The sequence below is a fragment of the Plectropomus leopardus genome, chromosome 2, assembly GCF_008729295.1.
Source record: "Plectropomus leopardus isolate mb chromosome 2, YSFRI_Pleo_2.0, whole genome shotgun sequence".
NCBI classification, from domain to species: domain Eukaryota; kingdom Metazoa; phylum Chordata; class Actinopteri; order Perciformes; family Serranidae; genus Plectropomus; species Plectropomus leopardus.
Genome location: NC_056464.1, coordinates 33,116,193 through 33,132,034, shown reverse-complemented (window position 1 = coordinate 33,132,034; position 15,842 = coordinate 33,116,193). Strand labels below are relative to the sequence as shown.

Sequence of the window (15,842 nt, the reverse complement as noted above, 5' to 3'; positions counted from 1 at the left end):
TGAATTAATTAATAATAATAATAATTTAACATTCATGTATAAGAGACAAAATAAACACAGTAAAGAAAAAAAAACATAAATAATAAAAAGGAAGAGGAAAAAAAGCTGTGCAATATTACATCACAATGGCACCGGAGATCTAAACAATAACATACATAGCCATGAACAGCAAATGTATTATAACACACATTATCAGTAAATAGTAGCTAAAGCTGCTCTTCTTGCCATAAAATCTAGATGTGGTTGCCATATTTTAAAAATGTCCTGACTCTTATATCTTGTGTTGTAGTAGATTTTATCTAATGAGATGTAGCTTCAGAATTCATTCAACCAATGTAATAATGTAGGAGGGTGATCAGATTTCCAGTGGATTTAAATGCACTTCGTTGCAGCGATCGAAGCGAGATCAGTATATTTTTTTTAGGATATTCTTTCAGAGGGTCCATATTGCCTGTGCCTGTACAGATGTCTGCCTCCTCTCCGATATAATGTAACTAGATGGCACTCTGCTTGTGGTGCTCAAAACACCCAAAAAACATTTGTAAATACAATGTATTTTCTGGCACTTTGAGCATCACGAGCCGAGTGCCGACTTGCCTTTTGTTTTCAATATTGGCACGCATGCAGGAGCGCAGAATTTAATTTTTGATTTTTTTTTCCAGATTTTTTTTGTGAGACATGTAGAATTAAGTCATTTTGACGAAATATCACTATTTCAATGTTAGATTTAGTTATGCTTCCTGTTGGAAGTGTTTGTCACACATGTTGTGTTCAAGGATTATCTGAAATTTTAAAATCTAACAATAATTACTACCTTTACAATTTCTGATATTTTTGATGATAAATGGTTTGATTCTGGTGATTTTTAAAGAAAACATGCCTATCAAACCCATCGATGGGTATGGGGGTTGAGATGGTTTTAGATGAAATACAAAATACAACCATTTAAAATTGTATGTCACCTCCCCAAATCCAAATTTAAAAACATAAGTCCCTCTCTAGTGCTTCAAAAAAATATTTGAAGTGGCTCCCTGTTTTACACTGCTCTCTCATACAAAACAAACAGTCCCTAAATGCTAATCGTCATGATGTGGGACTGTAAAGAAACAGTTTTCTTCTATTTGTGTATCAAACTCTGTCTCAGTGTTTGTGTGTGTGTGTGTGTGTGTGTGTGTGTGTGTGTGTGTGTGTGTGTTATCTGTGTCCCCGCAGACGCTGGTTCCTGCAGTGGACTGGGTGCCGTACCTCACAGAAGTGTTTTCTCCTGTGCCGCTCAACGAGTCCGAGCCGGTGGTTGTTTATGCCAAAGAATACCTCCAGCAAGTGTCTGAGCTCATAACCAAAACAAACAAAAGGTCAGACACATAGTTTTTCCATTCAAGCATCAAATTCAGGCTTTATGTCACTATGTCTGTTCATGTTTACATAATACATACACGCACAAATCCTCCTGCTGAAGGGAACAATGGCGAGCACTCGGCGGGACTCAAAAGGGCAACAAATCAATGAATTTGATATTTCCTTTTTTTTCTCAGCCTTCTCAACAACTACATGATAATGAAGGTGGTGAGGAAGATGGTGTCCATTCTGGACGAGAGGTTCCAGGATGCCGAGCAGCGCTTCCTCGAGGTCATGTACGGAACCAAAAAGGTGAGAGACGAAATGTCGGCCTTTTTAAACTACATTTAAACAATGAAATTAAATTTACACACAGTACGTTTACACACAGAGATGGGACTAAGCAGATAAAAAAGTGGGGAAAATAAAACCCTGGTGCAAATAATGTATTTTTAAAACATTTGTGAACTGGATACAAATATCCAAGTAGCAGTTTTGTTATTTTCTTTCTGCATTTTTGTTTGGCTTTTTAGACGACAAGTATATTCTGGCAGAGGAAGTGGCCCAAAGCCAAGCAGCTTGATTTAGAGACCTCCTGTTCTTGTGTGTCACACTCGACAGAGGATTCATTGTAACCGAATGCAGAAAAATGGAAATTTAGAACAGAGGAGCATTGTGACAAAATGGTAGAAAAAAAATTTAAATAATGAGTCAGCACCTTATGTTGGCTTTAATGTTAATGTTTCCTAAACTTAAAGTAAATCAGAAACATGTTTTTCTTAATTAGGGTAAGAGATTTAAAAGAGAAATCTGCCAAACGAAGCCACATTTCTGCTGGACAAACCAGATTTCTTGGCCTTTATGTGTGACTGTGGTTTGCGCGTGCGTGACAAAGACCTCGGTCTGAAACAGCATTATGGTTGAATGAAGAAAAATCTTATTACATGTAGCTGATTCAGTGTCCAAAAAATAATCAGATCTAGTGCTGCACGATATGCAGAAATATCGTATTGCGATTGTTTTGACAGATATTGCAATTGCTGTAAGAGTAACTGAAGGGAAATGGTCATTTTTGCATTTCTTTTTTACTGGAAAAATATAAAACGATGTGAATTTTGTTGGGATCTGTACCAAACAAGCATGTTCTCTTATGTCTGGAATATGATTACTGGCCAGGGCATCTCTGAAGCATCACAATGCTTTATTTGTAATGGAGTGCTTTGACAAATTTTACCTTCACAAATAATGCGGCTCCTGCTATTTTGGTATTGCTCTTGGCCATTTTGCAATGTCGATAATATTTCAGTTGAATGTGCTGCCTGAATAAACCTGTCTAAATAAGTTTATTTCCACAAATGAAAAGTAAAATACAAACATTTGTGCTGAGAAAGAAAGAAATGTTTTAAATCTATAGATCCCGTCCATAATGTGGGCTTAAAATGCTCCAACCAGTTAATATATACAGCATAGTATCGATTTTTTAATATATTATTAATATTGCAAATTAACCCTTTGAAACCAGGGCAAAATGGCTTGATTATCTGAAAAGGTCATTAGAAATTAAAGTAGATTATACCCCAAAATTAGTAGGTAAGAAAGAAATTAAGGAACGACAGAATGAAATAAAAAATTATTGAAAATTCTAATTATTCTGTAACATAATTTTAAATATGTAATTATGATCATTATAATTATAGTTTCCCTTGACATTTTTCCCTAGCTTTAAAAATCCAGCCAAATTGCTCAGGGTTCAAAAGTGAAAATACTTGTGAAAGGCAACTCACAGCAGCACAAGAAAAATGATGTTGATCCAGGTTTCAAAGGGTTAAACTTTTGGTAACTTACTAGAATGATAATTTCAGTTGATTAAGCGATACATTTTGCTGCAAAGAAACTTTTTATTAGATAAAACAGATGTTGACAGTGTTTTTTTCCTTTGGGGACATGATTTGCAGTTGAAAAAAAGTTAAGAAATGGCAATATATCACAATATCATCTCCCATTATGTTGCATAATGTTTAAAAATAGCAATATAATAACAGCGAGCTGAGACTTTAAATACGAACATAATCAGACAGTGACATGAATCTTGTCCACGTGTGCATTAAACTGACCAGGCTGCAGGTTTTTCACTTTCCTCAGTGAGTAACAGTCAGAGTGGGGAGGCTCCGGTGACCCCCGGCCCTTATCTCAGCAGGATCCTGTTCCCTCCGCCTGGTTTTTAACTGGGGTCAAGCTGTAATAACAAACCCCAAACTTTCTTTGATTGTCTGTTTTATGTGAGAGTGCAGCCGAGTCTGTTTTTCCATCTGTGCCTCTGTGCACGCATTTACGACTCGTTGTTTGCTTGCTCAGTGCACTCCTCATTTCCTCAGTCCGACCTTGTGTCCTCCCTATCTGTGTATACATGCAGCCCCATATGTCCTCGCCCTTCCTCTCACCTGATAATAACTTCTTTTTATATAGGGACTGTTTGTCACTCAGTGGATTAGCGGCTTTAGTGTGACGTTTTGTTCATATAGTTTAGATGATAAGCCATTGTTCCAAGATAGATGGAGACACGACTGTTGAAAATAGATATTAGATGCGTTCTCGTGTTTGTGTCTTGCAATCTTTTGTAAATGTGAGTAAAGACAGTGATGACAAAAATGCTAAATTTCCAGGAAAAAGTAAAAAAAATTAACACAAGTAAGCTAATTTGCAATCAAATGTTTATGTTTGCGAGCTTAATCTAAGTTTTAGCTTGCACAACTAGAGTGTAGGGATGGGCATTGATATGGTTTTACTGACACCAATGCCATTATCAGTTCTGCTTATTGGTCCAATTCTTTATTATCCTTTATTAGTTTCTGATCAGTTTTCACTGGGGGGAAAAATTAGGCCTAAAGAGGTTTTTGGCATCATGCAACTTTTTTATTATTTCTGAGTCTGAACACAGAACAGAAACAGAGTAGAAAAAAAGGCATGACACTGGTATTATTTTAAAAAGGATATTTACCCTCGGTGCTGCGCGGTTTGTGCATAGAGTGTAAAATACATGGCATTCCTGAAATTTAAGCCCATGTTGCTAGAAAGATGTTTTAGCATCATGCTAGTGTTTTGTAATGTGCAACTGTAAGAAAAACGTGCCAGTATCAATAAAATCAATCAAATTTTATTTATATAGCACCTTTCAAACAAATCAAATGAAAATCAAAGTGCTTTACAGTTTGATTGAAGAAACAAAAACATGAACAACAGATGAAATAAGCAAAAAATAATAAAGTATAGTATAAACCTAAAAAATTGTGCTGGTAAGACACACAAAGATAGGTTTTTAGTTTTTGTATCAATATTTCCAGATCCTCCAGCAGGCTGTTCCAGCATTTTGGGGTGTAAAAGCTAAAAACAGAATCACTAAATGTTTTAGTTGTGCAGCTAAAAACAGAGTCGGAGGATGTGAGGTGCCTTTGTGGTTCATAAACTAAAAGCATCTCTGAGACGTAGTCTTGTGGGAGGCCATGCAGTGCCTTATATACTAATAAAAGAATTTTAAAATCAATGCGAAAGCTAACAGGCAGCCAGTGTAAAGGTTTTAATGTGTGCTCTCCTTCTGGTCTTACCAAAAGGAATTGATAAGCTTTAAGTCATACAGTTCAGTTCAGATGGATTTGGATAATTTGTGACCGATTCTCAATTCCCATCCGCAATAGAGTATGCTATTTTACAATATTTTTTACAATACTGTGTGAAACGGCTCTTTGAAAATCAGAATATATCTGTGTTCCCTGCTGAAATCTGTCCTCTCTGTTGGCCAGTTTGCTTGCATTGCTTCAGTTATGACTGTAAACATGATACTTGTGTGTCCTGATTGTTGTCATTGTGATAAAACAAAAACCACCACTCTGTCCTTTGGACAGAACACTGTGTCCCTCAGCGCACAGACAGATAACAGCTCAGCTTTGCCTCGAGAGCACCGAGCACAGAGGTCACACATTTCTCAAAAAGATCACGACCGCTCTCTCTCAATAGATGGATCTTACCTCATACCTCATTGGATTTAATCTGTTCAAAAAAGAAGAAGAAATGCAAAAGACTTCTTTATCAGTAATAATGATAATAATAATGATAAGAACTGTATTTATATAGCACACTTAAAAACTGAGTTTACAGGGCAAAGCAGAAGCATGAAGGGTTTCTTGAAGAGGCAACATGACTAAAAGAGCCAAACAACAATGCCGAACTGAGGCCAGACAAAATTTAGATTGTACATATCCCAAAAGCCTAAAAACTATGATGATATAGTTTCGTATTGATGTCTTTTTATTTCCTTATGTTGAAAAGTGTTGTTACAATACTGGAATTTCTAACTTTCATAATTTATGAAGTCATGCAAGCTCCTGCATGGTCAACAGCACGGTCTGGCAAATGTTTCAAAATAAAATGCCTTGTGTCTACAACTGATGGGATTCTGTCAACAGAGATGTTGTCAGAGGACTTTTATTTTGAAACGTAAGCCAGAGAGTTTGAGTAAAACAGATATATTTAAAAGTCCTCCTCCCTTTGACAAATAAAGACATTGAAACTGTAATATCGGTGATATACAGTCCATATAATTGTCAAATTTTCACTGTTTATTTTTTGACAATTGTCTGCGGCACACGGGAAAAATCTGTGAGCCTCCATTTCTCTAAATGTGCCGCTGCTGACAGGCAACTGAAACGCAGGCAGTGTGGCTGCTCTGACTTGTTATCACGGGAGCCCAAAAAAAAACAAAAAAAAACAGGTTTGGCGATGCTCACGCACTGCTAGTGTGTTCCAGGCGTTAGGGGACCCCTATCCCAGCATGCACTGGGCGTGAAGCAGGAACAGACTGGCCAAACTATCTCAGGGCTCTGCAGGAGAAATAGGCTTAATGAAAACACACTCACTGTCTTACTTTCAATTTGTTATTGTTGCACAATTACTACAATTCTCAACCTACACACGTCACCCAAAGCTGAATGGTACAAGTCCACCCACGCCCTGTGAGGTTTGTTTCGTTCATTCTGGGAAACAGAAGTGACTAACCAAAGCAGACGAAACGTGTTGAGCCAAATGTGACACACAGTTCTCTAACAATCAGGATGCATTTTTTCCAACATGTCTTGATGTGTCCATTTGATGTTGCAGAGCTGCACTCCCCGCTGGAAGCTGTGCGTCAGCGACACAGACAGCGCCTTGGGCTTCGCTCTTGGAGCCATGTTTGTCAAAGCCACCTTTGCCGAGGACAGCAAGGCCATTGTAAGCAAAGTCCTTCCCTAACAAACTCCTGCTGTGGGAGATGATGCGCTTTTGTGACTTTTTTCTTCCTGTCTCTGTGCCTCAGGCTGAGGACATGGTCGCTGAGATTAAACAGGCGTTTGAGGAAGGCCTGAAGTATGTGAGCTGGATGGACTCGGATACAAAGAAAGCAGCAAAAGAAAAGGTGGGAGAAAGAAGTTGTTTATGTCTTTCTCAGGAGGTTTTCCAGCTGAAGCTTTACGGAGGCATTAAAGGATAACACTGGTATTTTTCAACCTGCTCTCTATTTTCCCATGTTTTTGTGTCTAAATGAACAATGGGAAGAATTCTTTCAATACTGAGAGAGGCTGCAGGCACACTATACGCGACCAATTCGCCTCAATTCGTGCCCATCCTGCCCCACTGGTCCCTTGTATCCATCCACAATCCCCCGCCTGCTTCTCTACCAGAGAAAGTTTCACTTCATTATTTTCTGGATTTATACAGAGCTGTTCGAAAAGTCACTAGAGCTGCAGCTTGAGTGGCTGTTTCGATGTTTGCACCCTTTGAATTTTTTAAACTGTCACACCCTCTCCTCACACCGCCAGCTTGGTTCGAGTCGCAGGTATCCCAGCATGCTTTGTACGAGAAATCTGTCACTTCCAATACAGAGTGATTTGGAGCGGGAGTCTGGTCGCGTATAGCGGGCATACACCCAAAGAGTGCTGCAGCCGGCAGCAGAAAAACACACGGCAATGTCACCACTCAGGGCGTCATCAGTTTACGTCTGCTATCAGTGCTTGTTTTTGCCACTGACAGACTCCGATTTTTAATGTAAGTGACAACATTATGGAAAACATGACTACAGAGATAGACCTTTTTGTAAAAAAAAATCTGTTTTGTTTAACCAGAAACGGCACTGAAATCACCATCGCCAAACCTCCAGACTCCATTCAAATAAACAGTAATTTTAGCATGTATGGAGTCAGCATGTTTACCCACCTAACTGGCTGAATTAAGGGTTTTTATGAACCAAACCAGAGTTGGTGACTGAGAAAGTGGAAAGACAAATCATGAGTTTTTTTGTGAGTTTTATTTTATTTTTGTTGACTTTGTGTGTTTTAAGATGATACAATTTTTGTTTATTTAAATGGAGTCTGGTTGGTTTAGCGATCTTTTCAAGATTCAATACTTCATCACCATATCGAAGTATTCGATGGGAATTTGTTTCAGTGAGCTCCGCACACAGACAAAAGACACGCTCACTCCAAATACCTAACAAGGACAAAAACAAATAAATAAATGAAATCCAAACCATTAAAAGAATGAAATAATAAAAACAGCAGCACCTGTGGGGGAATTGGCAGTAAAATCAGATAAAGTACATATCAGTGCATTATAAAACAGTTTTACAGCCTAAAGTGCCAGATTCATATTATTGACGAGGCGGACGACTCCAGCATATGTACTGTTCTGAAATCTGGTTCTTGTCTCAGTGCCTCTCAGTCTTTATTAGAGGTGAGGAGGTTAAAGAGGCCGTTAGCAGGGTGGGAGGGGACCTTTAAAATCTTGAGGCCTTTCTTCTGTTGCCTGGCTTTGTACATTTCATAGATCCTAGTGATTTCTGATGTTCTATGTACCATGTTTTTCTTTAACAAAAAGGTCTGTCTTTGTAGGATCCTTTCCATAAGTTGTCAGACACAACAATCTGAGCCTGTCTGTGTCAAAAACAAGCACTTTTAGTGCACGTGAGTTGACGGTGCATAATTGCTCCAAGTGATTACATTGCAGCCTGTTTCGCTGCTGCTGGCTTCAGTCCTCTTAATTAATGCTGGACCAGTTTTAATGATTGCTGTTGCAGTTGGTCACTTATAGACACAAAACGTGGGAAAATAAGGTCCTGGTTAAAAAACACCAAAGTTACTCTCTAACATCTGAGCACCAATCATGAACCACTTCATCTTTATTTAGTATCATATTAAGAGGCTCCAAGATATGTCATTAATTTACTCCAAACCAGGTTAGACTGTCTCTTTTATTATTTTAAAAAATCTGTGAAAAATATTCTACTACAACATTAGCCCAACACGGTGTGTGTGTGTGTGTGTGTTTTCATGTTTACCTTTTCTTCTTTCTCTTGTCATGATTATTTCTTCTATTATACTTTCTATTATTTCTGCCTGTCCCTTCTTATTTATGTATTTATCATAGACTTTTTTAAAGCAATTTTATAATTGGTTTTGATTGATGTTAAGAGATTGTATGTACTGTTTGATAGTTTTGTGGGGAACCCCAATTGTCAAGCCCCTTAAGGGTTTTTTTGGGTTTCCCCTGCATGTCTCCTTTTCTTAAGATGTATACCATTAACGTTTTTAATATGTGCTAAATAAATCTAATCTAATCTAACAGAAAATGAGCTCAGTGCTGAAGTGGCTGAGAAATACAGCACTGCCACCTGGTGTGAAAATGTGTCTTTTACAGTTTGTTTTATTTGTCACAGGCAGATGCGATATACAACATGGTCGGATATCCAGAGTTCATCATGAACGCCTCAAAGCTGGACAAAGTGTTCAATGATGTAGGTAAATGTGCAGCTGTATTATATGTCACAATTACCACTGCCATTTTTATATTTATCACATAACTGAACTCACATTTTTCTTTCACATCTGATTCCTCTTTTTTTTGTTTTAGTTTGAGGTGGTGTCAGAGCTTTACTTCCAAAATGTCATGCAGTACTACAACTTCTCAGCCAGAGTGACAGCGGATCAGCTGAGGAAAACTCCCAACAGAAACCAGTGAGTTCCTCCCTCGCCCCCCCCCAAAACCCAGCTCACCACAGAGGAGGCTGCACGCTCCGACGGGGACACATTCCCATTATACTGACTCAGCACAATACTGCTGCCATCCACAAATGTTCCCAGGCAACCGACTTCTCTCCGCTGAACTGATCCTTGTCTCTAATTAAACTGGGGGGGAGGAGGGGACGGATGAGGGTCCCCATGCCTCTCAGACTGATCTGCAGTCTGCAGAGCGGGTGGTATTGATATTCTGAATTTGTTGTGACCTCGCTGTCAGCCTCACATGGGGGTCCTGTGTTCCTTTTTTTTCCAGGTGGAGCATGACGCCTCCGACCGTGAACGCATATTACAACCCGACCAAGAATGAGATGGTTCTGCCTGCGGGGATTCTTCAGGCTCCGTTTTACAGTCGATCGTGGCCTAAGTACGTCTTCTGCACTACACCTATGAGTTTTATTAGAACAGAAAACAAGTTTATTGTTCAACAGAGTGGAAAATTATTTTTAGTTCACGAGACCATAAAAGCTGAAAATAATAAAGACTGAAATGCCACTGAAGTATAAAACAGCGCTGGTTGTAAAAATTTACAACTAAGCAGCTTTAGAAAATGTAATTTAGCAGCTGTTTTTTAACTACACATGAGAGTCCCGTGGTGTGCTGCAGATATTGCCTGATAATCAGACTGAATTGTAGTTTTGTTTCACTTCATTAAGTAGTTTTGATTTGATTCAGTTTGAACTGTTGAACAAATCTGAGATGCAGGAAGGCTCTCAACTCACAGTAACAAGGAAACAGAATCACACATAACCTTCAGTAAAACCACAAATTGTCACTTTTATACATCTTATACAGATTAAAAAAACAAGATTATTATTGCTCATCAGAATTTCCTGAGAGCCCAAAGTGACACTTTCAGATTTCCTCTTTTGTCTAACCAACAGTTTAAAACCCAAAGACTGTGAAATATGTACTAAGTCATACAACATTTACTATTATAAATGACAAAACTAGCAGCAAATTCTCACATTTAAAGAGCTAGAAACGTCTATTGTTTGACTTTTTAGCTTGAAAAATTAGTGAAACTATTAATGGAAATCAAAATAGTTGGAAATTATTGTTTGCAATCATAATAAATTCATTGATTTGTCACTGCAACTGTAAACAAGAAAAAGTTGTTAAAGGGACACAACCTACAAAATGATCATTTGTATGTCAGTTAGTCATGCTTTGTGTCCTTGAATGCATGAAGAAAACTTTCTTGTATGCCACCAGAGAAAACAGCAAAAATAGTGATTTGCTGATTAATTGGGGACCACATTTAACAACAGCAGAACTGGATCAAAACATCCATTTACAAACTCTGACAGTCATATGCTCAGTTCTTCCCACACATGCATTTTCACTTGAACCTTACCATTTAAAACTGACCTGAAAATTGAAACTTATCTATGCTCTCTTCAAAGCCAGACCCCAATACAGATTTTTTTTTCTTTTTTTTAGTAAAAAATGCACATGTTTTGGAAGCATGCGAGAAAAACACATTTTTCTTCACAAATCCAAGGTAACACGGCATGGCTAACCGATTTACAAATGGTCATTTTGTAGGTGAAGTATTAAATGAGCTTTTAGGGTGCTGGTGGATTTTTTTTAATCTTAAATATAGACCATCTGTTTCCATCTGTTTCCATTCTTGCAAGACAGTTTTTTTGTTTCTTACTATGTTTTCCCAAAAACTGTCACTTCAACCAGTTTTTATAGGAAGTTATAAAGGTCTACATTATGTACAGTTTTAAAATGTATGATTTTTTAAAATGTTTTTCAGAGCCCTTAACTTTGGTGGAATTGGAGTCGTCATGGGACATGAACTGACTCATGCTTTTGATGACCAAGGTTGGTTAAAAAAAACAAACATTTTACATTTCAAACATTGATAACTAATATCATCCTTCTGACACTTGGAATTATTTTATTAATATTTGACATTTATGTCCGAAAGGGAGGGAATATGACAAGGACGGAAACCTGCGTCCGTGGTGGAAGAACTCCTCTGTGGAGGCATTCAAGAAGCAGACTCAGTGCATGGTGGAGCAGTACGGAAATTACAGCATCAACAAGGAGCCTCTGAATGGGAGACACACCCTCGGAGAAAACATCGCTGACAACGGTGGACTCAAGGCCGCCTACAAGGTCTGGTATCTGATAGGACGCAGGAGTAACCATGAATGTTGTCTGCAAAACGGCTTTCCGTCACAGATGTAGGCAAAGATTAAATGCTGGTGCAAGAGATAAAAGTCCAGACTGCTGCTGTTATGTTTCCAATAGCAACGTTGTCAGATTGCATGTTCAGAAGGTCAGAAAACCACCACACAGATCTGACATTAATCCCCGGCTTTAGTTTATTCTCCGAGGCCGCTGTAGGTCATATCCATTCATCTGTGTTGGAAAAAAACAGGTTGTCTGGTTTGCAGCAAAGCCTGGAAATGCAACAGGTGGTTATGAGCGGCCTTGTCAGCCTCTGGTTACTTCTTCACATGCACACATTCTTTCCATGTAATGAAAGGTCACGAGCTCCGAAGCAGAGGAGCAAATCGTACGGAGGTACAAGCAGCATTTGGTATGTGAGCCAGGGAGAAATAACAGTGCTGAGGACGTAAAGCGGATCTTCTATTTCCACTTCATCTATATAATTAAACACTTTTACATGTGCAAAACTGTGATGTGTAACATGATCGCTTGTTGCTTTGAAGGCTTATGTGAACTGGGTCGAAAAGAACGGCGAGGAGGCCGCGCTGCCTGCCCTGGGACTGACCAACCATCAGCTGTTTTTTGTAGGATTTGCACAGGTTTGTATCACTTACACTCCTTTACTCTGACTTCGCGATACTCTCTGCCTACTGCTGTTTTTACCGTATTCCTGAAAGCTCCCCTCCAGACACTTGACTTTGGATATTTATTTCGAAAATGCCAAATAAAGAGGGAGAATGAAAATATACAGTAATATAAGAAACAACACCAGAATACCCATTCTTCCATGAACAACATAAGTATATCATGTCTGAAAAAGAGTCAGAGGAAATTAATTTTCATCAAATTCTACCCAATTTTTACAATTTTATAAAAAAAAACAAAAAAACATTAACTTTAACCCTTTAACAGTCACGTTAAGAAATACCTTTGCAAAAAATTATTTGAAATTGTAGACAGTAGAATATGTTAACACATCATCACGACATGTATCAATTTAATTAGGAAAAAACATTTTCCTAGTATAATGCATTGTAAAAAAATGCTAATCACAATGTAATATTATAGAAATGTGAAAATAAAATTAACATCATAAAATAAATAAACAAAATTAATTAGTAAATGTTTTTAGATCCTTTAAATTTTCAGTTAAACACTATAGATGTTCCATAAATTAACACCTTTGACTCTCAAATCTTGTGAACTTTCTTTCATTTGAAACAGCTTTTGGATACAATTAGGTGGTAGTTAATTTGTAGCTCTGTATGTGATTTGAAACGCTTTGAAATCAACCAGATCTTTGAATTTGAGTGCTAGAAATTTAATAAAGAGTGGGTTTTGTTGGGTCTGTTTAAAGTGGTTTTGTTTACAACTTTATGGCTCCTTTTTGAAGGATGAAGATTGGATTTGTGTTTGGTTTTTTTTTTTTTACATATTTTCCCCACACTTCCACACAGTAAGTTATTTATGGGAGACATGTTTAAAACATACAAAAAATACTCTGCTTTGAACTGGTTTGTGTCTGATATGGATTTTTAGACATCTCTCCCTTTTTGAAAATATCCATAATATAAAAATATAATCTTTAATGGCTGGACACAAGCTGCCTCCTACATCACTGAGCAGTCAGTTGTCAGTGTTTGTGCCCCGGAGGCTTCAAGTTTCCACATCACAGTGTGTGACTGTGATTGGCTCCAGACGAGATGAAAATCCTGCTGATACGCATGTGTCAAACTCACATTTAAGGTGAGCGCAGAGAAACCTGAAAGCAAATAAATGCAAACAGCCGTCTACAACCCTGATTCCAAAATAAATTGGGCAGCTGTGTAAAATGTACATAAAAACAGAATGCAATGATTTGCAAATACATTTTGAACTACAGCGGGGGAAATAAGCACTAACCATGTTGATGTTTTTCATTAAACATATTTTCAATGCAGCTGTTCACATGAAATGTTTCCCCTGTTTAAGGTGCTTTAAGGGGGAGGTTTTCCTTACCCGCTGTGAGGGTCCAAGGACAGGGGGATATCGTATGTTTTAAAGCCCTCCGAGGCTAATTATGATTTGTGATACTGGACTTTATAGATCAAATTGAAATTGAATTGAAATTACTATTTGTTCAGCCCTTTGGGGCATAGTCTGTGATTGGGCTGCTATGAACTTCAACTTGATTAATCTGTGAAGCACTTTGCGTTGCCTTTAGGTATGAAATGTGCTATTTAAATAAATTTCCCTTGCCTTGAAATTTAAAACAGACATTGGTATTAACTTAGCAAAACTACACTGATAAAGAAATCTGCATATTTCAATCCTTAAAAATATATTAAAGTGAAATGACAGGAAAACACTAATTAAAATGCATTTAATACTTGGGGAAGCCTTTGTTTATAATAAAAGCTTCAAGACGGTTTCTGTATGAAGAAACTAAAGTTTCATCGTGTTTAAATTGGATTTTGGCCCATTCTTCCTCAGATTTCTTCACAAGTTGCTTGTTGCATCAATTTGCGAAGGATTTAAAGGGTTAAGTTGGATATCAGAATAAAACAAGACCCAACATAAAGATCAGGACAAGAAATTTTAAATTAATAACCGAGGAAAATAAATAAAGAGCTGTATAGCCAAGAAATGACTGCAAATAAAACTCATAATAAGTGATGAAAACATGTCAGGACTGTCTTTAAAAATCTTTTTATAATTCTTTGTAGAAATCACCAAATAATTTTGAAGGCCTGTGCAGAATTAATCGCTGATTTTGTGTTTCTTTGTCCTCGCTTATTCCTGCAGGTTTGGTGCTCTGTCAGGACACCGGAGAGCTCACACGAAGGCGTCATCACAGATCCTCACAGTCCATCAAGATTCAGAGTCATCGGCAGCATCTCCAATTCACACGAATTCTCAAAGCACTTTGGCTGCAAAGCAGATGCTCCCATGAACCCGAAACACAAGTGTGAGCTCTGGTGATGCCTCAGCGCTGTTTATCAGCAAGGAGTCAAATGGACGTTTTGGGAGAACCGATTGACAAAGTCTCTACGGACGGGGAACGCAAGAACCACTGAAACTCCCGCTGCCTTGCCACTTAATGCTTATCGGGCTCCTCATCAGGACATGATGTGCCCGCTCTGAATGGAGGATCACAATCTGCAGTGCTTCTCCACAAGAACTGTCAGCTTTCCCCGACTTCTGAAGCTAAATGTTGCCATAAATGCGCTTTTTGAACACTGGAAACCCAACAGGCGGTTACTGAAAATGGGGGAACCACTCAGATTTTATGAGCTGATTGTCACATATAGTGACGAATAAGCAAAGTGAGGTTTCTTTTTTCTGAACCTCTTCACTGTGCTGATGATCTGTTCCAGTTTACTTTTATAGTGTTTTATTTATGGTCACAAATTTTTCTATGACAGTGAACCAGGGACCTGCCAGATGTTGAAAATGAAAATGTAGTTCATGTGGACAGTTTTATTAAGATTTGGTTTATAAAATATGTTTTAATGCCACAGAAACTATTTTTCTTTGAACCATTGCAAAGAAAAACTCTACAAACTGTTACATTTTTTAGAGATATCAAGGTGATATTTGGTTTTTAACTTCTGTAATGGAAGACCAATGCAAATCTGAAACAGAATGAAGGAATTCACAGCAATAAATTAAAATAAATCAACTATTTTTTTCATGCAGAGTTTTGTCATATGGGCTGAGCTATGATGTGCCATACCTGTTTTTATGAGAGTTTGTCACAAATTATTTTGTATAGTAAAACCAATCATAAAACATGTTCGTCTCATGTGTGCAGTTTGTTTAGTGGCTCTCTGTCTGTCTCTCTCTCTCTCTCTCTCTCTCTCTCTCTCACACACACACACACACACACACACACATCTTTTAGGATGGCTGGTTTATGAGTTAGTGGGCCCCTGTGCACAGATATGCAAAGGACCCCACCATCTCTCCTACACAGACTTTGTGGCGGTTTTGCATCTATTTGTGGTTGTTTTGTGTCTCCTTGTGGTCCATTTGTTTCCCTTTGTGGTTGTTTTGTGCCGTTTTGTAGTCATTGGGTCTTCAATAAGTTCAGCTCATTGGGGTAATTTTGTGTCTCTTTTGGTCGCTTTGTAGGCATTTTGTGTCCATTTTGTGGTTGTTTCATATCTCTGTGTGGTTGTTTTGTGTCTCTTTGTTGTGTCCTTTGTGGTTATTTTGATTGTCTTTGTAGTCATTTTG

At 38.0% G+C, this 15,842-nt stretch overlaps 1 protein-coding gene across 2 annotated transcripts in view; it reads left to right on the top strand.

Moving 5' to 3' along the window:
* ece1 (endothelin converting enzyme 1) overlaps positions 1–15,397 on the top strand; it is a 37,372-nt gene extending 21,975 nt beyond the window's left edge. For both annotated transcript variants that reach the window (XM_042509327.1, XM_042509318.1), the window contains 11 exons: positions 1,213–1,355; positions 1,536–1,650; positions 6,490–6,600; positions 6,686–6,784; positions 9,080–9,157; positions 9,274–9,377; positions 9,694–9,804; positions 11,203–11,270; positions 11,377–11,567; positions 12,128–12,223; positions 14,409–15,397. In XM_042509327.1, the coding sequence (XP_042365261.1) occupies positions 1,213–1,355; positions 1,536–1,650; positions 6,490–6,600; positions 6,686–6,784; positions 9,080–9,157; positions 9,274–9,377; positions 9,694–9,804; positions 11,203–11,270; positions 11,377–11,567; positions 12,128–12,223; positions 14,409–14,585 (1,293 nt within the window). In that variant the 3' untranslated portion in view covers positions 14,586–15,397. The remainder of the gene's footprint in view (positions 1–1,212; positions 1,356–1,535; positions 1,651–6,489; positions 6,601–6,685; positions 6,785–9,079; positions 9,158–9,273; positions 9,378–9,693; positions 9,805–11,202; positions 11,271–11,376; positions 11,568–12,127; positions 12,224–14,408) is intronic.
* The last annotated feature ends 445 nt before the right edge of the window (positions 15,398–15,842 follow it).